The 25,359-nt window shown below is 38.0% G+C and overlaps 3 protein-coding genes across 9 annotated transcripts; 1 reads left to right on the top strand and 2 right to left on the bottom strand.

The window, feature by feature from the left end:
* Window positions 1-121: 121 nt before the first annotated feature.
* LOC120016077 lies at window positions 122-8,451 on the bottom strand. Its single transcript, XM_038868661.1, has 7 exons — window positions 8,202-8,451; window positions 8,079-8,119; window positions 7,765-7,822; window positions 1,732-1,825; window positions 1,165-1,249; window positions 1,019-1,084; window positions 122-441 (listed from the first exon to the last, which is right to left on the bottom strand). The coding sequence occupies exons 1-7, from the start codon at window positions 8,350-8,352 to the stop codon at window positions 328-330; spliced, it is 609 nt and encodes a 202-aa protein (XP_038724589.1). The 5' UTR covers window positions 8,353-8,451; the 3' UTR covers window positions 122-327.
* Window positions 8,452-8,829: 378 nt separating this feature from the next.
* On the top strand, window positions 8,830-14,892 carry LOC120016844 (cyclin-dependent kinase F-4-like). 5 transcript variants are annotated; one of them, XM_038869787.1, is made up of 19 exons: window positions 8,830-9,063; window positions 9,545-9,806; window positions 9,938-10,513; window positions 10,623-10,701; window positions 10,794-10,862; window positions 10,939-11,028; window positions 11,156-11,294; window positions 11,512-11,614; window positions 11,725-11,777; window positions 11,868-11,934; window positions 12,096-12,204; window positions 12,346-12,411; window positions 12,545-12,613; window positions 12,754-12,817; window positions 12,907-13,023; window positions 13,532-13,563; window positions 14,066-14,144; window positions 14,315-14,372; window positions 14,455-14,586. In XM_038869787.1, the coding sequence occupies exons 3-18, from the start codon at window positions 10,341-10,343 to the stop codon at window positions 14,353-14,355; spliced, it is 1,350 nt and encodes a 449-aa protein (XP_038725715.1). In that variant the 5' UTR covers window positions 8,830-9,063; window positions 9,545-9,806; window positions 9,938-10,340; the 3' UTR covers window positions 14,356-14,372; window positions 14,455-14,586. The 5 variants fall into 5 exon arrangements, with proteins under 5 accessions (XP_038725715.1, XP_038725714.1, XP_038725713.1 ...); XM_038869786.1 differs by having other exon boundaries at window positions 13,532-13,575; XM_038869785.1 differs by lacking the exon at window positions 14,315-14,372 and having other exon boundaries at window positions 8,837-9,063; window positions 14,455-14,892.
* Window positions 14,893-15,710: 818 nt separating this feature from the next.
* On the bottom strand, window positions 15,711-21,127 carry LOC120016362 (protein BREVIS RADIX-like). 3 transcript variants are annotated; one of them, XM_038869100.1, is made up of 7 exons: window positions 20,821-21,127; window positions 20,628-20,684; window positions 19,474-19,638; window positions 17,237-17,610; window positions 16,971-17,100; window positions 16,384-16,760; window positions 15,711-16,004 (listed from the first exon to the last, which is right to left on the bottom strand). In XM_038869100.1, the coding sequence occupies exons 3-7, from the start codon at window positions 19,591-19,593 to the stop codon at window positions 15,926-15,928; spliced, it is 1,080 nt and encodes a 359-aa protein (XP_038725028.1). In that variant the 5' UTR covers window positions 19,594-19,638; window positions 20,628-20,684; window positions 20,821-21,127; the 3' UTR covers window positions 15,711-15,925. The 3 variants fall into 3 exon arrangements, with proteins under 3 accessions (XP_038725028.1, XP_038725030.1, XP_038725029.1); XM_038869102.1 differs by having other exon boundaries at window positions 16,384-16,757; XM_038869101.1 differs by having other exon boundaries at window positions 19,474-19,635.
* Between the last annotated feature and the right edge of the window lie 4,232 nt (window positions 21,128-25,359).

Here is a 25,359-nt window from a genome sequence, read left to right as displayed (position 1 = left end):
TTATGATATGCACAGGATGATCCTGTCTTTATCATCTTCGGAGAAGATTAACTACTGATGGACAAACATAAAATTCATATCCAACACGTTTCTCATAACTGTATACACGATATAAAGAACCTACTGAGTAACCAAAATTCCAACTAAAGGCAAGAAAAGCGAAAAATGTTTTCCAATTACCTCACTTCCAAAGAAATTGAAACTCAAGAGTACAAAAGGAACTAGGTTAGGGACACACAGCAAAAGAAGATTCTGCATATTACAAAAATCTGCCACAACACCAAAACAGTGCACTAAGGGGGGCCTAGAACAAAAGGTGTTTCTAATCTACCTTGGCCTAAACAAAGGCGACACCCTTCTTCCAACAATCTCTTGAATCTGTTCTGATGACAAAACAGATACTTCACCTTCAAAATTGGCATTCTCCATATGTTGGTGCAACTGAAAAACGAGAAGAAACAGTTGAAAGTCAGAAGGCAGACATTCTTTTCAAGTGAATGACTTGATGCTTGTGTTCGCGTAACATACACTAGCAGATCCATGCTTCTAAATACATATCTTCAGAGTTTGGAATTACAAAACAGAAAGCAAAAATTAAATTGAAGACTTATCAATTACCTTCACACCCATAAAAATATCATTCAGCAGGTCAATTGTTAGAAATATACTGATATGTGATAATCAGCTTACACAAACTAGTACAAAAAAGTTCAGTTTTCATTACATTTTCAAAAGTCTTTTGATCACAAAAAACAGAATTTTCTTTGAAGCGATACCTCGCTCCCATTGGGAATTAGTGCAACAATCAATTTTGCTATCTATAAAAACAAACATATACAATGCAGTTAAAGAGTGATGGTAACATTTTGCTTTTCGAGTGATGGTAACTTACAAGTACACTTTCCTCTATCTGGTTCGATGAAGTAAATGACTTCTCAGTTCTCACACGGTCATAGCCTAGAATAAAATTATGCACCACTATGATTCATGCACAGAAAAGGAAAAGGCAGACAAGTACCTTCTCAAGAATTGCAGATTGGTCATCAAGGTGAAATTTCCGCATCTCATTTAGCATCCCCAATTGCTGCAAGCAAAATTCATGCTCCCTTGTTAGCAGAACCAATCTTCAAATAACATCTCTCATCAGATTTAGCTAGATATTACCTGTTCCCGCAGTTTTTGTTGAGCATGCAGATTCTCCTTAAATCCTTCTGCTCCAAGCTCAGTTTCCTCGTAGACCATTTCTTCACTGACATTTAGCATTATGACAACCAATTTTAATTTCACGGAAATAAATGTCAAGTTGTTCGCACTGCAAGATACTCTACCAATAAAGGAAAACCAGCACTTACATAAAGAGTAAGATTAAAAGCCGCAAAGAAAATGGGTTATTCTTTGCTCAAATAAACAACAGGCATTAGCTGACTGATAAATGGAAGCTCAAAATAATGATGAATCAACTAAATCTCATTGAGAAACCAAATGTCACTGAAAGACAACCAAGTATACCCTTAAGTACAAATATAGTAAATGCAACCCAAAATGATGCTGGAGGCCGGAAAAGTCCACGATGAAGAGTATCAGGAGACGTTAAAAAAACTCCAAACCTACCATACACAACTGAAACATAAAGGAATGCATCATGCCCTCATGCCTTCTACATCTTCGCAAGATATGAACCCAATAGACCCCAGCCATGCAAATCCCATGCACAAGTCAAAGAGAGCTTACTCTGCAACAAATTTATAAAAGCGAACCATCAAATCTTTATCATTCTCATAAGCCATGTTAACTTTCCCCAAGCATGAAAGACCAAATCTTGGATCTGCAATAGAGAGAAAGGGTGCCGTAATTTACTTCTTTCATACCATTTTGGCAATCTCACTGAAATAAACCAGACTAGTTTTCTCCTTCTTTTCTATAGAAAGCCAATATTCATTGACCAGTGTTAAAAAGTTCAAACCAAGCAATAAGTTGCATCAGTATCTGCAGCTTAAGATGTCAGAGCAAGGATGAAAAACAGAACGAGGCCTTGTCAACCAATATAAAATATTTAAGTCAGATCTGTTCTTTTGTAATACAAGAGGAAAGTTTGAGTAAATTTTATCATGTATGTAAAGTCACATGGTGGGCAACCATTTGTAAGTTCAAATCTTGAAAAAGCATCTGAAAACAATGAAATCAAGATTAAATAACTCTGCTACAGTTACTAAATAGTAAATATAGCTATAACATTTTCTCTAGCATTGCCATTCAAATTCAAATGAGAAAACCAGTGGAGGTAAAATCTCTAGGATTTACAGATCATTGTCTCTCAGTCAGCTCTAATTACGCCAACATGAGGGACACAATGCCTTCCACTTTGCCGAACTTATTTGAAGATGCATTCTGATGAACGTTGGAGAAAGGGGAAAACATCTCAAAATGCAGATTTACAAACTATACTAGTCAAAGTTCAATACCAAGTATAGAAATTCCACACTGGGTGAGGTTTGAAAAAGAAACAGATCTTATGCCATAAACTAGGGGGCTGTGATTTGTGATTCCACTTTACATGAATCAGGGATAGAGTTATTGTACTTCAGAAGCTTTCTGCATAAAGCAATAGATGCATTTTCAACTCTCAAGTGTTCCACAATATTTCATATAGCCAACCAGTTCAAAACATATCCTTTCCATAGAAATTCAAAAAGTGAAGGTATTAAAGAGGAAATTAAGGAGGATGTTAAGGAGGATATTAAGGAGGATATCAAGAAACATGTTAAGGAGGATATCAAGGAGGATATCAAGGAGAATATATTATTGATTCCATTACCTTAAATGCATGCATAAATTAGGCAATGTTTCTAGTTGTTTGTCATTGTTTAGGCTTGACTTAGTGCTTTCTTCTCCTATATATATCACTAACATAGATGTAAATGAACATACAATTTTCTCAACACCATACACAATTCTCTTTCTCTGTTTTCTTTACATGGTATCGAAGCTTAGGCTTTCACCCTTCCTGTAAAACAACATCAACTGCAAATCATTATTCCACCTTGCCTCCGCACTCATGGCAAAGACCGACAACAATGACCCAGAAAAATCTGAGATAACCAAGATGCAAAACCATTGGCACGATGATCCAAGTGATCCTCTCTATCTTCACCACTCGGACCAACCTGGTCTTATCCTGGTGACCCAATCGCTGAATCAAGAGAACTATCCTCTTTGGAGTCATGCCATGCTCATGGCCCTTATTGCCAAGAACAAAGACGGTTTCATCGATGGAACCGTGACCAAACCTGTCACAGGATCCACGGCAGAGGTAAAGCAATGGACTCGTTGTGATCTTCTTGTCAAAGGATGGATCCTCAACACAGTAACCCCTACAATCGGACAAAGCGTCATGTACAATGATAGTGCTCTTGCCGTCTGGAATGAACTAAAGGAACTACTCTCTACCAACAACAGTGTGTACCTTTTTCACATTGAGCAGGAAATCCATGATTGCTTGCAAGGCAACATGACCATTGGTGAATACTACACCAAGCTCAAAAGTCTCTGGGACAAACGAGATGCACTTTGTCCTCTACCACCTTGTAGTGGGGATATTGCCAAGACTCTACATCAATACCAACAGACACAACGTACCATCAAGTTCCTTATGGGACTCAATGAGGTTTATGCAGCAGCACGTGGTCAAATTCTTCTCATGGATCCACTACCTCCTGCTAACAAAGTGTTCTCTCTTGTCAATCAAGACGAAAAACAACGAGTCATCTCCTCACAAGGTCTGGGTAAAGCACCAGAGGCAGCAGCTTTCACCGCTAGAGAAAGGTTCAATCATACAGGGAAAGCTCCTTTGTCCCACCTCTCCACTATCCGTTGCCATCGTTGCCACCTTACTGGTCACTCCACTGAAAACTGTCGGGCACACTTAAAATGTGACTACTGCGGACACAAAGGTCACACAATTGATATTTGCCGCAAGCTTAAGAGGGCCAACTCTCACGGTGATAAGAGTAATCATTTGAACACAAACTCTCATTCTCGTTCAAAGGCTTATCATGTAAGTTTTCAACCAGACAATACTGATAGCACACCACCTTCCTACAACCTCACGGCAGATCAATATCATGATCTCCTTGCTCTTATTGATCAAAACAAAGTAGGAAACATGACTAGTCAAGTGAATGCGGCAACTACAATGAGCAACGTTTCAGGTAACACAGTTTGTGCAAACTCTCTTATTCCACATAAGGAATGGATTTTTGATACAGGTGCTACAGATCACATGGTCTGCTCATCCACTCTTATGACCACCAAGACACCAATTCGTAATCGTCATGTATACCTGCCCAATCATGCCATTGCTCCCATAACACATATAGGCACCATACGGTTTTCTGATAATCTTGTGCTCTATAATGTTTTATGTGTTCCATCATTCCGATTAAACTTAATTTCAGTAGCCAAATTAGCCAAAACATCCCTATGTTCTGTAATTTTTACTGATGTGTCTTGCATTGTTCAGGACCAACGATCGGGGGAGATGATTGGGATGGGAACTGAGCGCAATGGGCTTTATTACTTGGACGTTGCGAGGATATCTGGGTGTTATTCTGCCTCAACAATTACACCTTCCAACTCATCCCATTTATGGCACCAACGTTTAGGTCATTTATCTAACAAAAGCCTACGGGCCATATCTTTGTCTACCAAAAATATCCATTTTTGTTCAGTTGATGATTGTGCCATTTGTCCTCTTGCCAAACAAACTCGTAACTCTTTTCCATTGAGTTATATTACTACGAAAGTTCCATTTGAATTAATTCATGTTGACATTTGGGGAGGATACCATATCCAATCACTCAATGGGGCAAAATACTTTCTTACAATTGTTGATGATTTTTCTCGTTGTACTTGGATTTATCTATTACATAGCAAATCCGATGCACGTGGATCTCTTCTTTCCTTCATAAACTATGTTGAAACACAGTTTTCTACTCGCGTCAAAGTCATTAGGAGTGACAATGGTCCTGAATTCTCCATGCATAATTTCTACTCTGAAAAAGGGATTATGCATCAAACCACTTGTGTTTCCACCCCACAACAGAATGGAGTAGCCGAACGCAAGCACCGTCACCTTCTAAATGTTGCCCGCTCCTTACTTTTTCAAGCCAACCTTCCTAAATTTTTTTGGGGAGATTCCATCCTTACCGCTGCTTATCTCATCAATCGTACTCCCACTCCTGTTCTTAAAGGTAAAACTCCATACGAAATTCTCTTTCACAAAACACCTTCTTATGCACATTTACGTGTGTTTGGTTGTTTGTGTTTTGCCTCTACCCACCATACTCGTCCTACTAAATTTGATGCCCGTTCTATCTGTTGCCTATTCCTTGGATACCCATATGGTACCAAGGGATACCGCGTTTACAATCTCGAAACTGGTCAAATATTCATCTCTCGGGACGTTGTTTTTCATGAACAATTATTTCCCTACACTACTTCCGCTGCCACTCTTTCCCCTCCCCCCAATTCCACGTTGTTTCCCACTCCAATGGTCTCTATTGATCCATTACCGACACCTGCACCGAGTGCCATGCCCATTCCTTCAGACACACCTAACATTCCACCAAACACATCATTCCATAGTGACACCACTACCACACTTGACCCCATTATGTCTCCGCCACACCCTACTCCCACCTCCACACCCGCACCTCGGCTACGCCGCACAACCCATGCTCCCAGTTATCTTCAACACTACCATGTGGAGGTTTCATTGCCCACTCGGGATCCACCGTCATCGCCTCCATCATTGGCTGGACATACAGGTACTTCTCACCCTTTATCTCATGTTATATCCTATGATAACTTGTCTCCTTCCCACAGGGCCTTTGCCACATCCATCTCAGCCATCAAAACACCCACCACCTTTTCCCAAGCTGTCAAGGACCCCCAATGGCGCCATGCTATGGACCAAGAGCTTCAGGCTCTCCAAGAAAATGGTACGTGGTCCCTCCAACCACTGCCACCGCACAAGAAACCTGTTGGCTACAAATGGGTTTACAAAATCAAATTCAATCCTGATGGCACGGTTGAACGTTACAAGGCACGGTTGGTTGCCAAAGGTTACAGTCAGATTGAAGGTTTTGATTACAGGGAGACTTTTGCCCCAGTTGCCAAGCTTGTTACCGTCCGTCTCCTGCTTGCCGTGGCTGCCACCCAACATTGGCATCTTCGTCAGCTTGACGTCAATAACGCGTTTCTCCATGGCGATCTTGAGGAAGAAGTATATATGTCCCTACCTCAGGGTTTCGGACGAAAGGGGGAGACTCGTGTATGCAAGTTGCACAAATCTCTGTACGGGCTCAAACAAGCCTCTCGCCAATGGTTCATAAAATTGTCTACAGCACTCAAACTTGCTGGTTTTCATCAATCTAAGTCGGACTATTCACTCTTCATCCGAACCCGAGGTAGCATCTTCACTGCACTTCTTGTTTATGTTGATGATGTCATCCTCACAGGGAATAGTCTGCAAGACATTGAGGAAGTTACAAATGGTCTCATGAGACAATTTAAGTTGAAGGATCTCGGTGAGTTGAAATATTTCTTGGGTATAGAGATTGCACGTTCTAGCAAGGGGATTGCTATTTCACAACGTAAATATGCCCTTGAAATACTGGAGGATGCAGGCTACCTTGCTGCTAGGTCAGTCAACACTCCTATGGAACAAAATTTATCCCTCAACAAGACTGATGGAGAGTGCATCAGTGATCCTTTTTCTTATCGAAGACTTGTTGGAAGGTTGATATACTTGACACTTACTCGCCCAGACTTAGTGTATGCTGTCCATATTCTTAGCCAATACATGGATAAGCCCCGTACTCCACATCTGGAAGCAGCTTACCGAGTATTGCGGTACATCAAGCAAGCCCCCGGACAAGGTATTTTATTCTCTGCCACTAGTCCGATACAGCTGAATGCTTTTTGCGATGCGGATTGGGCTAGATGTCGAGACACACGTCGTTCCACCACAGGATATTGCATGTTCCTCGGACAATCACTGATCTCTTGGAAAACTAAGAAACAAAACACAGTGTCCCGCTCAAGCGCGGAAGCAGAGTATCGTTCCATGGCTTCGGCATGTTGTGAAATAACTTGGTTAAAGTACATTCTATGTGATCTTGGAATCAAGCATCCACAACCAGCTAGGTTGTATTGTGACAATCAAGCAGCATTACATATAGCGTCAAATCCAGTATTTCACGAACGAACGAAACACATAGAGATTGACTGTCATCTTGTAAGAGAAAAAATTCAGGCCGGTTTACTCAAGACATTTCACATCTCAACCTCGAAGCAACCGGCAGACATTTTCACGAAGGCTGTAGGTGTCCCACAATTTTCCATCTTACTTAGCAAGTTGGGCATAGTCAACATCTATTCCAACTTGAGGGGGAGTATTAAAGAGGAAATTAAGGAGGATGTTAAGGAGGATATTAAGGAGGATATCAAGAAACATGTTAAGGAGGATATCAAGGAGGATATCAAGGAGAATATATTATTGATTCCATTACCTTAAATGCATGCATAAATTAGGCAATGTTTCTAGTTGTTTGTCATTGTTTAGGCTTGACTTAGTGCTTTCTTCTCCTATATATATCACTAACATAGATGTAAATGAACATACAATTTTCTCAACACCATACACAATTCTCTTTCTCTGTTTTCTTTACAGAAGGCATACATTAAAACATACAGCAAACCTACCAACCCCCATCTCCAAAAAAATTTCTTCCTGGATTGCAGTCGTAACAGCAACAGCTTCCTGCATATTAACATACAAAAACTTCATTAGAGTGCCCAACAGTCAAAGGCAAAATGGGGCCACCCTAGCCCATTGACGAATTTCTCTTGTCACTGGAAACTATTTCGAAAAGGATAGTACTTATTAGTTATTATCAATCCGCAGTCATATTGAGCCTTATTAAAACCCAAAAAAAAATGTTCCAAAAAATATGCAAACCTTCATAGCAAAGGAAATAAAAATCATCCAAATACGCCCAAAAAACAAAATTAAGTACCTGTTTATCATTGAGAGCCTCCGCAATCCGTTTCTTTGCATCTACCAAACAGAAATATTCTAATCCTGAATATGGACATAAAAGAATAAGTAGAAGATAACGAGGCTGAAATGGGAAAGTTACCAGAACGGGAAGTGATGAAGGAGAAGCGATCAAAGAGTTGAAGCAACTGCTCTCTTGATAGCATTCCAGAGCTCTGCAACTGAGAACTTCCAGTGCCAGCCATCCTAAGCAACACAGGCCACACAAATGGTCTTTGGCAACATCTAATCATCTATCTGGACTCAAAAGCTTTCTTCTGTATTCGAAGTCTAGCCCAAAGGCCTGACACCAAAGCCAAGACACCCCCGCTACCCATCGAATATTCCTGTTTCTTTTAGGAGAAGTAGTATGCGAAGCCACCCACAACAACTAAATTGCACACACGTGCCTATTTGTTTGGTCACAATTAGGTCATCTGCTCATGTGAAAATTGAAATCCGTGGTGGCTTGGAATTTTTTGACATACCGATTTACCTTTGTGTTTGTGGGTATGTCAAATAAGTAGGGTAAATCAGAAATGACATATGTGGCGATCGTATCCAAATCCAAATTATACTAAGAGGATTGGTGCCTAGAACCATCCAACCGATGATAAATTGACATAATAACCCATTTGAATATTCCTTACTCTTTTCCTAAACTTCTAACAAATATATCTTGTTTTGTTGTGAATTGTGATTACAAAACCGAATAAAATTAAACTTCCCTTCAAAAAAACCTTTGTTTTTACGCAACCACCTAATTACAATGTAGCGGAACGCAGAGTATTGAAACTTGGGTCCAATATAAGACGGATACAGCCTACTCGAGGTGCGTTGTTTTTGAAGGGAAAGAGAGAGATTAGGTAAAGTTTGGGATTTCGGTCTCTTCGCTTCAGAGAGAGAAGCTCTGGATTTCACTCTCTCCGTCCTCCGCGACGGTTCTTATGCCGGTTGGCTATCAGGTAGCTCTTTCTCTAAATATGTACATCTATTTTAGTATTCATAGAACCAACTTGGGTTACGTTTATACTTCATCACATCGGATCTGCGTGACTTTGTTGAGGTTTCTTCTTCGGTGATTGGGTTCGATCCTTGTAGGTTGCAGGATTAGGTTTTGGCTGTTTAGATTTTGATATTTTCTTTCCTTCTTGTTTTCGTCTATTAGGGGTTTGTTCGTATTCAGAATGATGGGGAATTTGAATTTTTATTCCTGAATCCTAGGTTATATAGGTTTGCTGAAGTGATTCGATTTGTTTGAAATTTGTATTTAGCAAGTATCTTGAGGTTTGTCCACATTCTTTCGTAGGGAATTCGCATGTCTTATCTCATATGTGATTTGCTTAGTTTTAGATTTTTGAATGTATGTGAGATTTAGTTTTGAGTGCTCAGGCTTTTCAAATTTCACACATTCCTATGGCTTTCTTCATATTTAATTAATGTTAGGTTGTGCCACACTTGGATCTAGGCGACTCTGTCTCATTGCGTAAGACATGGCTGAGTTGTGCTTCTGGCCGAACCGCTTCCAGTATCGGGTTATTTCATTCCAAGAAGCACTCGATTGGCGGTCTCTTGTCCTTGGTGATTTTCTTTTGGTTTCCTTTGTTAATTGCACTTAGTGGTTTGGTTGCTTTTAAGATATCAGCTCAGAAGGCGTGATGCAAAATACTTCTGAGATAGGTGTTGAATCTTCCATGCACTTGTCTAAGTAAGCAACTCTGGCCATATTTTTTTTTACTTTGAGATATTCGTCATTGTTTTGTATGGTTCTATATTTTTTATATTTTCTTTTGGCCTTGTATGTAATTTTTGTCATTTTTTTTTGCTCTTTTCCTACAGAGCTGCGTTTTGCAAGTTAAGGGTGGAAAGTTGTTTACAAAGTGGATACTAGATAAGTCACTGCCTCGAAGCTGTGCGGAGTTCGTAGTTGTTAGTGTATTGTTTTTGCTTTTGCTTTTGATGGCTACTGGCTAGGGTGGAAACATTTGGTCGCTGAATACTTGCTAAAGTTTTACTTATGGTAGCTCTTATCTAGTTTCTGAACACTTTGGCAACAACTATGAACAGAAGAGTCTTCCCTGTTGGCTAGAGCACTCATCTGGTTTCTTGTTTGGTATGAAGATGTCACACTATACTTGTCCTGCCGTGCCATCTTCGCCTTCTTACTTTTATGAAGCTCTGGATTTAGTCACAACTACGGCTATAAGGCCCATCCATCAGAACTCTAGTTTTGAGCTCTTGCATGCTGCCACGGAAGGTTAACCCAAGAATCAGTTGGCACGGAAAGGGAGTTTGTTTATGCACCTTAATAATTTCTACATCTTCTGCCGAAGATTTATGTCATATACCTTTTTCCAGTCCTATAATTTGTTTCAATAAAGAAAGAGCTACTTGGTGTTCAGCGAGTATGGAGAGGTTGGTTCCTGCTCTGGGATGCTGGTTTTTTTTCCCTATATTTTTTTATTGCTTGCATCTGAGATTGTTGTACTAATCTAAATCTCTTTTTGTTTTGGTGTTCTACTAGGTACAAGCTAATCAAGGAAGTTGGGGATGGGACATTTGGTTGTGTTTGGCGAGCAATAAATAAGCAGTCTGGTGAAGTGGTATGTTTGTTTGCTCCACTTGTAAATATTGTTCGTCTGAAAGCTTTGTTGTGTTTTTTTCTATGATGACATGCCCATTTTCATTTTAACAGGTTGCAATTAAGAAAATGAAGAAGAAATTTTATTCATGGGAGGAGTGCGTAAATCTAAGAGAAGTGAAGGTAGTTAAGTTTGTTTTCTTGTTGGTTTCATTTTCTTAGTACGTCGTGTTCTGGCCTAATGAGCTTCTTGTTGCAGTCCTTGCGGAAGATGAATAACCCTAACATTGTGAAGCTAAAGGAAGTCATCCGTGAACATGACATATTGTATTTTGTCTTCGAATGCATGGTATTTTTTTTTTACCTTTTGTCATCATTTTAGTTTACTTTCAAGAAGTTTTCATATCCGTCAATTTTTCAGTCGGGATTGTTTTCTGTGAGTGGTGTTAGTTCTTTTGTTTGCAAAATTGTTTCAGGAATGCAACCTTTACCAACTTATGAAGGACAGAGAGAAGCCTTTTGCAGAAGCTCAATTGAGGAAATGGTGTTTTCAAGTTTTTCAGGGGCTTGTCTACATGCATCAGCAAGGATATTTTCACCGTGACCTTAAGCCTGGTAATATTCGTAGTAATTGAAAGTTTGTTGTCTGGTAATATTCTTGCAAATTTATTTGTCATAATTGGTTGCATATGTTCTTTTTTGTTTTATATCTTTATCCTTGTTGGGGAGTGGTTTGTGCCTTATGTATTCTGGTCCTAACCTGAAACATCTAATTTTTTCGTTTATGAATTGTCTTTGAAGTGAAATAATACTGCTTGTACTTAAATTGCAGAGAACTTGTTGGTCACGAAAGACGTAATTAAAATTGCTGATTTTGGTCTTGCACGAGAAATCGATTCACAACCACCATATACTGAATATGTCTCAACGCGTTGGTAGGTCATCTGCTACCTTTTCTATTATGAAGTTAGAAACTGCTGCAGACGTTAGGTGTTGTGGATGCACTTATTATTGGAGTTAAACTCTTACACTTTAAACGTTTCAGGTATCGTGCCCCTGAAGTTCTGCTTCAGTCGTATTCATATACTTCTAAAGTTGGTTAGTATTGATGTCAATGGAAGTAATTCTTCGATATTCCTTATTTTGTTTGCATATGAAATTATGATAAATGTTTCTTTTCATGTGCAGATATGTGGGCAATGGGTGCCATTATGGCTGAGTTGTTCACTCTGCGGCCCCTTTTTCCCGGCACAAGGTACCTATTTTTTTAAAAATTTATTGGATATGAGTTCTTCCCGTCTTTTTTTTTTGTTTTGGAGATCTTAATTACTAGTAATATGGTAACCACCAATATATCTACATGTTTAGCATTTCGTATCGGTGTTGGATCTTATCTTGTCGTTAATGTGAATGCAGTGAAGCAGATGAAATCTATAAAATATGCAATGTAATAGGCAGTCCTACCATGGAGACGTGGGCTGATGGACTAAATCTTGCAAGGGCTATTAACTATCAATTCCCACAGGTCTGTTCCACCGCTTTTCTTTTCTTGTTTTCCTGAGTGAGTTTAGGTGAAGTTCTGTATTCTCCAATGCAACAGCTGAATAAGTTGTTTTCCTCCTGCTTGCCACAATTTGTAATTTTGCATCTAATGTGATACTTGCAGTTGGGTGGTGTCCATCTGTCTGCCTGGATACCATCAGCAAGTGAGGATGCTGTCAACCTTATCAGAGTAAGTAGTATTACATTTAAACTTTATTAGTTGCCCGACACAGTTTTAGCTTATGTGGTGGTTTCAATTTCTTGGGGACTGAGGCATTTTGACGTGTGTTTTCTTCTAATGTCAACTTTTGGAAATAAATTAGTCCCTTTGTTCATGGGACCCTTGCCATAGGCCCTCAGCTGCAGAAGCCCTTCAGCATCCTTTTTTCCAGGTACCTTTTGTGGGGTTCCATTTTAGATGCGGATGAATAATTCTTTGTTATTTGGTTCTTTAGCTTTCCATCCTTATAATTCATTGATTTCACAAATCCATTTATTGATTGCAATTTGCTATCATACTTTGTTGTGGCAGAGTTGCTTTTATGTCCCGCCGTCGCTTCGTTCCAGAACTGCTACGACTAGAACACCCCCTCCTGGTTTGTTTATTTAGTTGCAGTTTGTCTTGTATATTTTTCTCTGTGTTCTTTCACAGAGTATGCTGAAATCTAATTTCTTTGTGTCGCAGCCAGAACAAGGGTAGGCTGTGAGCAGCAATATGGTAGGAGATATCAAGGCGCTTTATCAAATCCAAAGCTCCCTGGAAATTTTCCTCCTCCTAAGTTACATGCCTCTTTGGGAACAGGTGGTTGAGTCTTAGGTTTTGGAATTTTTGCACTATTATTAACATGGCAGCAAGTATGTTGAGACATAATTCATTTCATTGTTGCAAATTCCTGCATTGTTTGAAATCACCCATTGTAAAAAATTTTGCTTACCACTTACCAGCGATAACCGCACGATTTCATGAGGAGGGAAGTGCCATTTGATAGATATAATCTCTTGGTTTCTATGTGCTTTGAGAATTAAATTTTACAGTGTATTATTTCCTATAGTTCCATGCTTCAGTGTTTCGGTTATTTTGTTTGTTGAATATATACTCGGTGATTTCTGATTGCCCTGGTAGTATCATAGTTCAGCTGCAAATCATCAAAGCCTAATTGATAGTTTATTATCTTACAGGAAAAAAAAAGTGTTTAGCTGTGAATATTTGTATTCAAACCTATTTCATGTTTTTAAACATTGTTAGGAAATGATATATTCGTTCGTATTTTTTTTATCTTTATAATTCTCATCTCAAAACTGTTTTACAGGAGTGCAGCGCAAACTGGAAATGGCCAATGAAGTAGGGTGTCTGGTATATCTCTTCTTCACTCTTTCATTTTCTTCTACTCGACTTGAATTTATATCCTTTTAAATTTTAATAGATTTTGCTTTCTTTAATTGATGATTTTGACGCTACCAATAAATAAATGGATGGATTATCTCAACAAGGATGTACTAATTTAAAAATATTTTAAAGTAGTGGCGCAATGATTTACATGCCTTGACAAATTGTGGTTGGCTATAATTTTTTAATAAGCTTTAGAAATGGGAATGATTGCCAAGGGCTATTGATAATTGATTAATTGCATTCATGATACTTGTTTATCTGTTGTCAGTGGGAGGGAGGAACAAAATTTCATATTTAACGAGATTGGTACAGTCTGCCTCTTGACTTGTGTCTGGGAAACCAATGATGTTGAGCCTGGTTCTCATATAAAATTATGATATTGGTTTTGTACTCGTAACTTGGCATTCTTTTTTTCCTTGTTTCTTCCGTTTATTTCATTTCTTTTTGGATGTAGGCTGCAAACAAGAATGATGACACCTTGAAGAGTTCCACCGAACAGCCAAAGTATCGACCACCAGGAAGGAAAAGCCCCAGTAAGTTCTTCAGCTATTATATTCAGTTATAGTTTGACATACTTGATTCATGAAGACCAAGTTATTATCTCATGTGCTGCTGGATACTCAAACCAGAGTCATCATGAATTAGATTATCCTTTAAGAACACTTTTGTGTTAATCTGTGGCTATTTGTTACGACTCTTGTAGTTAATATGGATTTGGATCTATATTGTCTGGTGAGTTCATAGTTCAAGAGAAATATGGGGTCAGTACCATAGCTAGTTTAAGTAGATAATAGGATGTAGAGGATGGGTCCAAGTTATCTTACATGACTATTTCATTGGCAGATTCTTTTAACAAAGGTGTGGCTGCATGCGGAGCGTCTGATACAGCGGAGAAGCTGTCCAGGATGACAATGGGTCCTCGAAGGCAGTCTTTTGGTCAGCCACAGCTTCCCAAGGGTGGAGTACAGTGGACTTCTGGATATCTTCGCCCAACCCAACAGATTCAGCCTGGCAGAGCTTATGCTAGGAAAGTTGCAGGCTGAGAAAGTGGCTCTTTTTAAAAGTTCGCAATGTCTTGTGTGTGAGTAATAAATAAAGGTCTACTGCTACCGTTGTCCTTTACTTGATGTCTGTTCTTTTGGTGCTGGAGACAAGATGAACATTGTTGTTTTTATTCTCTATATTAATTCGGCAACCTCTGTTTAATATTTTATGGATGTAATTTCATGTTGTCTAAACCTCCTATTCTCCCAATAAAAGATATCATCGTCCTTCTCTCTGCAAGCTTTCGTAGGAGGGATATGATTGTGGGAGCTCTGATGGAAGTTCGAATTTCGATGAGTTAAAATTCATCACTGGCTGGAAGTTGATCCTCAAGGTAGAATAAGCCACTGCAACGTTCAACTGAACTCGTCAGTATTTGGGATCACTTTGGTGCGGTCAGCAACTCACTCTAAATGTCTTGTAAAGCTGTTCTTTTTCAGGTGGCCTGTTAATTTGGCCGACTTTTTTTGTGTGCGCGCGCGCAAGGCAGTACAATGAGTCCTCGAACATTAATCTGAAGTTTAGCTTAAAATAAAAACAAAAACAAATTGTAGATGCATCTCAGTTCTAGTGCGGCCATGATCCCTCTTAAAAGGTCACACTTTCGGACTTGAAGATGATATAGTCTGATAAAATCCAATTAGGTCACACTTTCGGACTTGAAGATGATATAGTCTGATAAAATCCAATTAGTTGAAGGGACTTGGGTCAAAACTGTGTCGGGTTGTAGCTGTATACACGAAACAAACATGAGAATCTTGAAGGGAGAACTGGAACAAGAAGGTTGAAGCACTGATCTCCAAACCAAAGTTGTCAATTGCCCAAAGGAATGAATTCATGGAGAACAATAACATATAAAAATAATAATAAAAAAGGTCTTGAAATCTAACGATGTAGAGAAACTAAGTGCTGCTTTAACCCTAAATGATTTCCAAATTTAAAAATAAATAAAGAAAGATTGTAATAGAATGATAATGTTCTTATAGGAGACGGAAAAATGAAGAAGTGAAAATAAGAGGCATCCAGGGTAGGTAGGAGATGGAGTCATCTCAACAAATGATAAAGGTAAATGATTTGCACTCTTTCATGAAACAATGATGTTAGTATAAGTCGATTTCTATAAAAACTTGATTTTGGAATATGTATTTTGTAAGGACTTGAGCTCTAAGAAACAAAACTGGAGGAGTCCATATGAAGAAGACATCCAACCGCTGCCCTGAATTCTTTTTAACTTCCCAATGGTGTTGTAGGTTGTGTAAAGTTCATATTTCTAAAGGTATTGAGCTTGTATTCTTTCTCTATTCTCTTCCCACCACCGTTTTGCATTCACCTCCCCGAACTTCTCTCGACTGCACAAAATCAACAAGAAAATTCTATGAGCACCTGTAGAAGCACAATCCACAAATATAAGAGGGCACTAAAGCCCACGAGACCAGAAAAACCCCAGGTAAATACTCCCTCCCAACCTTAGCGGCATTGCAGAAACTACCCACCACCCTAAACCCAAAGTGCAAATACAACTAACTGAGCTATCGCTCTATGGTTATGGATGCAGTTTTAACTTTTAACCCATTCTTGCGACAAATGGCTTATAACTTTGGCAACAGGGTTATACTGTGTGGCACTGTTTCTGATGCGGGCTTTTGACAATTTCACAGAAAATTATGAACATAAGTAGAGACTGGTTAAACGGTAATATGAAGATATGTATGTTTGATATTTCTATACCTGAACCTGACTCGCCGGAGTTCCCTAGTGCCATCCATTAATTGTCTGATGGTGATGTACACTCCGGGCTCATCTTGCTCTACCCATTCTGACTCCACCTCACTGGCGTTGCTTACAGAAACGGAAGCCTCATCTCTTGATGAAGTTGTTGTCCTTGATGCATCCATGGAACACTCTCCTCTTGGACCACCAGAAGCATAAGCACTTGGTCCAGCATTGTAGTGGTGGCCACCACCTTGATCTAGATGATCAGACGGGAAGTACCCTTTACTTCCAGTGGGTTTATAGTAGTTCCTTGGTGTCCACTCTTTGTGTAATGATGTAGCCATTGGGCTTTCTCTCGTGGATCCGAGTCTCGAGAAAGAAGAATCCCTCTGCTGTAAGATGATCAATACAGTTTTATTAGTTAATTTTACAGTCAAAGCAGCGTTTAGTACACAACCACAGAGATATGATAATCAAAATGATGTCGAAGAAGTGGCCAGTTTCAAGGCATTTTCAACTATATATTCATCTAGTAAGGCAGTGAAACATGCTAAATTAGAAAACTAACAGGAGAAGAAGAAAAGTAGAAAACTAGCAGTTACCTCATCCTCTGACCTCGAGGGAGTGTTAAGAGCTTGGCGATTAAATCTTTGAACATTGTAGAGCTCCATAATTCTATCGTAATTCTCTCCCCACCATCGTTGCGCTTGCCACTTATCAAACATTTCCCGGCTTCAGATCAAATACCCGAAATATTGTCAACTAGCGAATAAAGTCTCAATAAAGACAATATGAACATAATTGTTGAATCTAAGGTTTCAAATTCAAGAGTTCTGTCTTTTCCTATACATGAAGTGATTGTAGATACCTGAAACGAATTCGTTTTAAATCATTGCCTCCTTGAGGAAGAGTTACAAAGGTAATGTGAACGCCTGGTTCAACTTGTGCCATCCACTCCTTGGGCTCATCCTCATCCTCTAGTACAACATCACATGACTCTGTTCCACCGGGGGTTCGGTCACCGCCAAATGATGCAGTAAATCTGGAGTCGAATCTTGCACCTGGGTGGTGACTCCCACTTGTAAAATCCCAAGCAGGAGTTGAGCTTGAGCTGTATGGAACCCCTTCTGAAGCAGCATCAAAATCCGGGTAAGGTCGCTGTCCTTTCTTGTAGCTGCTAGAGCCTGCGCAAGGCTTGCATTGCCGATAAGCACCCGAGAACTTCAATGCCATATCTTTAATCTGCACATCATCGAAATCCTGAGATTAGACAGGATCAGAGAAGAAGAGCTATACCTATGGCTATATTCATGGATCAAGTCTATGGAACAAGGCAAAGATGCACTTTCAAATGCATCTTAGCAGCAATTGTGAAACAATTCATGTCAAGCTAGACATAATTTGAGCTTGAAACATTAATCCCAGGCATTCAATACCGTGGAAACTCAACCTGCAAAGAGAAACTATACACCTGCTTATCCACATTTTATCCACAGATTGATTCTTCTTTGGCGCTAATGTATGGTTCCCAATTATTTGATTAGGCCATAGAGGCAGTAGAAAATGCAGACCAAGAAATTGAAAAGCAGTTGGAAGATGAATTCATAGGATCCTTGTGAGTGATCTTAAGAGGTAAAGAGCTAGCCAGTTTGAGAACTCCCTGTAAAATTCATATATTCATTGCAGTTGCAATGATAGGTAATCTAAGGAAAAGTCGAGAGTTCAAACTTTGATGGTCTAAACATTGTGTTAGGAGTAATTTTCAGTTGTAACTCCTAACTATACTTCCATTATCCACTCATGGTACTTGTGGAAGACATTGCGTCGACCAGAATTCAATGGTGGGCCAGATGAAGGACATTTAGTGTCTTTTCTAAAAAAAATATTACTTGTCTTTCCTAGAGATCCCCACTTTTGCTGAATGGGTGAATATTGTCACTGTTTTTGCCATAATATATAGTAATTATTTCCATCAAAATTCCTAGGAGAGCACTAGAGAGTGATTGGGTCCAAGGAAAATAGAACTGATTTAACTATGTGGTATTGGCTTTCAGCTATCTAACTCACAGGGAAAGTGGAAGTTGCATTAGCGAATCCTGTCCCTGAATTCATGGGAATCATATCATTTTAAAGTGAAACTACATCCTATGATGGCACCTATTTTAATGTGTCCCAAGCCAAACAAGTAGAGACAGTCAGACATACAAACAACAAATGGGTTGCTCCATCAATGACATTATCTTAGTTCCACGTAATTTTAAGTGTTTATCCATATCAAAGTTTCGTTTATTTATCTTGATTAGATCGATTTGTATAAACTAAATGAAGCATATCACATGGAAATGTCTCACACGTTCTGAGAGTGTCAAGTGATGTGATTCATAGGATGGGCCCAATACTTTAGTACTTCAGTCACATTTTGAACGAAAAGTCACGCGGGCCTTAGGTCTAGAACATGGACAATATCTCAAGTGGGTTGGATCAGACCTCTAGGACCTATTTTTCTACTACTCAATCCTTTCGCAAATTTTTTCAAATTATGACATATCACAATGGTCTATTGCAAACAAATTAAAACGTTCCTAATGGTGGCTTAATTTTGGGACCCACTTAAACAAACAATTGAACAAAGACTTTTTCCCAGCCATGAAAACCACAAACATAAATATTATAAGGTAACATGACCATTTATGGGTTTTGGGCCCTTTTTCCCGTTGGTTAACTGGAAATAATTGATGACACTTAATTATCACGTGATGGGTCACTGATGAAAAACAATTTGGTTGAGTGAGTAGTACTACTCAAATCAAATGTGACCACGTAATTTATAAATGCAAAGTGAAACTATATATCCTTTAAAATAGTAACACCCGGATATTGTGCGTGTATATATATATAAATGGTGCATGCCCCAGCATCCAAAGATGAAGCTTATGATTTTGTTTGTTTTCACAAACAAGGCAAAAAGTGAGAAATTGGAAAAGCAAATATTGAAGACCGAGAAAGAATGGCCTCTAACATGTATACATACATACATATATGTAAATAAATATTAATATCAGGCTCAGTAAAAGTATATGGAGAGAGAGAGAGAGAGAGAGGAACCTGAGTGGTGAGGCTTTTGACGGCTTCTTTAGTCCTAGGAGTGTCAGCGCCACGCGAACCTCCACCTTCCTCTCCTCCATCCTCTGCCATTTGCTTCGTACAAGGTATGCACGTAAACATCTTCTCTTTCTTTAATTACCTTTTTACCCTCCACTCCCACTCCTGCTGAAAAATGACAAATTGAAAAATGAAAAGAAAGAAAGAATGTGCATATATGTATTAAATGAAGAAAAAATGCGGAGCAGTTGACTGACTGAGAATTAGCAGTATGGTAAGTAATGAATCATGGCACTGATGGAGCATCATTGTAAACAATATTTGCATGAAAGAAAAGTCTACGGTCAAAATTTGCTATGACACACATTATAAAATGTATAATGCTATTTTTTAATTCTTAAGGGATAGGATAGTTTAGGCAACTTAAAAATGACTGGGAATTAGAATTTTAGAACATTGTTATAATATGTATAGAAACAGAAATAAATTTTGCCCCAGAAATCAATAAAAAAAAAGACATTAAAAGGAGAAAAAAATATGTCACAATTGGATTATGTTCATACAAATCCAAGTTGGAACTTGGCTGGTTTTTTTTTTTTTTTTTTTTGGTAAGGAAATGAGTTTTATCAAGAAAGACAAAAAGGAAAAGGAAAAGAAGCTCGGGATCAGAGAAGATCAGTAAAATAAAGAAATAATAATGAGTCAACAATTGAAAAAGAAATGAAAGTGGTCTCATTATGCAACAAATACAGCTCTATGTTACTGTGTGCGCGTGCTTTAATGTACAACCATTAACAAGCAAAGAAGAAAGGATAAAAAAAAAAGAATCAAGATTGTGTGTATTAAGCCGAAGTTTCTGACAAAAGCAGTAATCAATCAATCAATAAATTTGAAATCAACAACACAGCTTTAAATTCAAAAACAAATATAAACACCCAGAAAAGTAAGTTGTGATTAAAAAAAAAAACAAAAATAAAAGAGAAGAGAAAATAAAAAGATAATTGATGGACCAATCTAAAAAAGATGAAAGCAATGGTTGAATAGAAAAAGAGACGGGAGAATAATGAGAAAGAAGAGTCACATTGATATGTGTTTCCATTTGGAAAAAATATATATATGAAGCTTTATTGCATCATTATTATCTGAAATCGACTTACCGAACCCGACCTGTGTGTTCTTTTGCAGCTGCTCTTCTGGGTCTCTCTTAAATGTACCTGTAGATTAAAAATTATCAAAAACAGCTTAAAATCATCATCAGAAACCACTCCATTCTTTCTGGGTCATAAGAATGCCAGCTCTCTGTTTCTGTTTGGTTATTGAGAAAGTGAAAGAAAAGGAGAGTAAACTCACCTTAATACATGCGAAATACTTTGATTCATTTCACAATGATTGCAGCTTCGAAAATATGACAAAATTACCAAAAATCTTCAAGCAATCAATCTTGGGAATCCCTTGAATTTCGCAGCAGAATATCGACTCTTGTAAGAAGAACAAAAACACACTCCCTCTGCTTGCTAAATTTTAGAACCAGAAACGACAACACTTGTTTCCGCCGACGAATCCGGGTCAGGATCTGGATTGCACCAAAAAGGAAATTTGAGGATTCGTGGAGCTCCGGCTCCGGATTTCTCGTTTCAATAGATACAGACAAGAGAAGGAAGAGCCGATTCTGGCTCTGGTGCTTATATAGAGAGGTCGAAAGGGGGACGGAGATTTGACGGCGTTTGTCCTTTATGCCACACCGTTATTTAACGGACTACTTGAGAGTGTAAGCAAAAAACATAAAATGAACGGTCTCGATTAGTGAGGACATGTGGGGCTCAAGTGTTGGATGATGTAAGGGAAGGATATCTTACGTGTCGTCCACGTGGCCAAATATGATTGGGTATGGACATGCATGTTGAGGAGAGATCGAAGGGTTATGATTTGATCAAGACAAATGAGGAACCATCCCATCACAGGGTAGGTAGTTTTCTATGTGTGAGCATACACCTGTTTACCTTAGGATGTCATTTAATTTGAACTTAATAGTAATATAATTCTCTAGAACAAATGGTTTACACTGAATTCTTCGTTTAACTTGAAATATTATTCATTTTCAAGATGTTAAATCAATGGCATTAAGATCCGTATATAATAAAGGTAAATAGTTTGAAACCCCATCCGAACAAAAATTCTCAGGATCCCCTGAGATTCACGATTGATCAGTACTCATCAACATGTGTGAAATGATTATTGAGAAACTGTAAAACCCCAAATCCTACAAATAGAGACACGAATGGGGCACCTTTTTTAAATAAAAGTTTTAAAATATATATTCATTAAATACCATTTACAATAGATTTTCTCTTCTTATTCTTTTGCTTAAATATTGTGCAAACGAAATATATTTTTGCTCAAAATAATTAAATTCCATTATTTTATTGCACATTTGCATGCCACGATGGCATTTGTACAATATGCATAAAGGCATGCAACCACTTGAAAATGAAATTACATGCAAAGCAATAATGTAAAAGTTGATCACGGGAATTCATTCCGGGATCTTAGAATTGCTAATTATGGTTGTAATTGGTTACATATTGACTTGAAGCACATTTTGCCTATGAACACGAATTAAATTCCCGCATCAAATTAAATATTAATTTGTTAAGTTTATTTTCTTCATTCAGTTAGAAAAAGTATAAATTAAAATAAGTATAATATTCTTATATCAGCATCGCCATCACAAGTCTTAAAAGGTGTTGCATGTGGTATTGTAAAGTTAACCTAAGCTAAGCTAGTAGTGTAGATAAATTATACAATGATTCCAAACTCAATGCTTGCCAAACCTTTTCCATTTCTTTTTTGAAAAATGTGTTATTTGTCTTAATTAAGTCATTATCTTCGTGCAATCTTAATCGCTTGCCATTCAAACTTGTTTGGTTGATAATGACATGGGTAGTGATCGATACTCAAACTCTTCCTACTTTTCAATCAAGGATATATATAAATGTTCAATATACTTGTACGCGAGGATTAGTATTTCAAAAATAAATAATCAAATCAAAAAATTAAGTAAAAATAGCATGAAATATATATTTTTTTAATTGTTAGCATGAAATTATTTTTTGATAAACATGAAGGCGTTGCAGCAAAACCACTTGACTTGGCATAATTAAAAAAAAATGCTAACTTGTACGTAATGGAGATGGAGTGCTGGAGCCATGTAGTATTTTGATATCATTTTTATATAAAAAAAAAACATAACAATATAATTTGTGTTAGAAATTTTTTTATGAAAAGCGCATAACAGACCTAGACCGTCAGATATAAACTCAAAATATTCCGTGAATTTGATATATAGTTGAATTCATTAAACCGAATAATACAGATTTATGTTTAAAAAAATTATATAAAAATTGTTTGGACCCCAAAAGGGGCTACGGCCGGGTCCGCTGTGCGCCCACGTAAATGTGTGTGAGATGTATACATGTGTGCCAACTTGTCGTGGTACGGCTAATAAGTGCAGGTGAGGGAATCAAACAGTAGCAGTAGTAGAAAATCCAAATTGGAGAATCGGAACATGTTCAATCTTGTCAAAGCCTAACCAAAAAGGCACTAGAAGAAGCAAAAAAAGCCCATTCGTTGCTCTCTCTGGACTCTGCTGGTTGGTTCATTTGTCTCGTCATGTCTCACAGTCTCATCGCCATCTCATGACTAAGTGTCTAAGCACAGTCAGGATATAAAGTTGGAGTTTTTGCTTATGGTCAATATTGTTAGGGTTTTGTTGGGCAGTGTTCTATACTCTGCTGCATGTTTACTTATACTGCCCGCCTGCCCCCTGTAAATCTGTCAGCACTGCCACTGTTTACTATTTTTCCTCTTTGTGCATATGTATAGTATGTATATGCATGCATGTGCTTATATATATATATATATATATATATATATGTACGTATGTATCGATACTTACGTGTGGTTGTGCTTTGCTTTTCACTTTTTAACCAAATCCTTTGTTTGTGTCCTGGGCTTTGTTGTCTTTAAGCAAAGATTGCTTGGAATGAAGGAACAATAAAACAACCCAGCATTCTTAAACACACAGGCCTGCACACACATATTCTCTCTCTCTCTCTCTCTCTCTCTCTAGATATATATATATATATATATAAAATATAGGTTTGTGCCACGTGGCAAGATATGGAGGTGGAAGCTTTTGGTAAAGAAGTCGTTAGCAGATCTTGTTTAGAAAGAAAAGCATAGTCAAGGTCCAAAGCCATCCCCTCCCTCTTCCTCATTTCCCTACCAGTTAAGTTTTGTGTTGTTTATTGGGTGTTAATTCAAAAAAACCCCAAAACACTTTGTTGCAACTTTTATATATAATTGTCTTTCACATCTCTCTATGCGATGCCAGCCAAAAATCACTAATTGGGGAAGCAAACAAAGTGTAACATGTTCTTCTTTCATGACTAAAACCCATAACCCAAATTTGAATCTATAGCTCTTCTTTTGTTAAACTATTATATACTGTAAAAGCTATACTTGGATTTTCCTCATAAAAAAAATCAAATATTAACAGATCATTCATATATGCCTGTAGATAGAACCTTTTTAGATTCAGAAGTTGAAGTGTTATCATTGGTGAGAGAACAATCAATTTGTGGCTATATTTGACACATATTGTAAGAAAACACGTCATTCCCTCATTTGTGTGAGAGTAGCTGAATCTACTTAGTTGGGTTATGTCAATCGAACGTGATACTAAAATCTTCACACACATAAACATAATCAATTTCAAAAATGAATATTAATTTTAAGGAATACGATGGAACCACAAAGGAGGAGAGTTCACATTACACGACAAGTAATTCTAGTACAATCTAGGACAGTACTTGCAGATTATATTTGTTGGTCTACCAGTGTATCCAGCCACCAAAATTAACTCTTGTTTCTTTATTGGTCTTCTAGCTAGAACAATGATTTTTGTACTAGTGTTTTAGGATATGCTATAAATTAACAAGTTGAGAAGAGAACGTTTAATTAAGGAATCTATCTTTCCCAAAGTAGTAAAAAGAGAGCAAAATCAAATTGGGGATGTGAAGAGGAGACATGAAAGATATGTTGGAGAATGCATTTGTTTTTTGTTTTAACGTTATAAATTTTGGATTCATCAAGTAAGCAATGCTCTGTTTGTTTGGAGTTTGAAAAGTTTTGATTTGTGAAAAGCCCATTCAGCGATCTGCTCCCAAAGCAGATCTTCCATGTCTCTCACAATCTCCGAGTCTTTCACTATCTCCAATGCTTTATTTTTCTCTTTAGATTTCTTGTTTCAGAGATTAAAAAAGAATAATCCTTACATGTGAGGCAAATTAAAGCAGTCTGGACCTACTTCTTTTTTCTTATCTGCTTGTTTCAACGTAAAACTGATTTTTAAAAATCATGGACCTTAAGTTTGAATTAATTAAGGATATTCTTCTTTGGCAAAATCATAATATCCGACATCGGGGTCAGGCTGGACCCAGACCAGTGTATGATGCCTTTTCTGGTCTTGATGAGCTCTAGAGGAAGAATTCTGGATCTTGTGGTTTATGCTTATGTTTGATTACAGACCCACAGTGTCATATGGCCGGCCCATTAGCAGCCAAGCAGGTGAAAAATTGGATAAAAACAGAGAACAATCAGTCCCCACACAATGTGGTTGGGGTGCATAAATGGTTGGATGTGGAATTTGATATTGAATTTCAGAGTTAATTTCTAGGTATTCCACCGATCTCATGCAAGTTCTTGGATTTGGTCGACATAGCTTCTTTCTGCATTACCAAAATGTTATCCGTTCAACAGACATAAATCCCAATGATCTGAGGGTAGCAGGCGTATCATTTCCAATAATGAAGAACAACCATGAATACT

This window comes from Tripterygium wilfordii, chromosome 15, assembly GCF_013401445.1.
Source record: "Tripterygium wilfordii isolate XIE 37 chromosome 15, ASM1340144v1, whole genome shotgun sequence".
Taxonomy (NCBI): domain Eukaryota; kingdom Viridiplantae; phylum Streptophyta; class Magnoliopsida; order Celastrales; family Celastraceae; genus Tripterygium; species Tripterygium wilfordii.
Note: the sequence above shows the minus strand (reverse complement) of the source record. Positions and strands in the feature narration are given on the sequence as shown.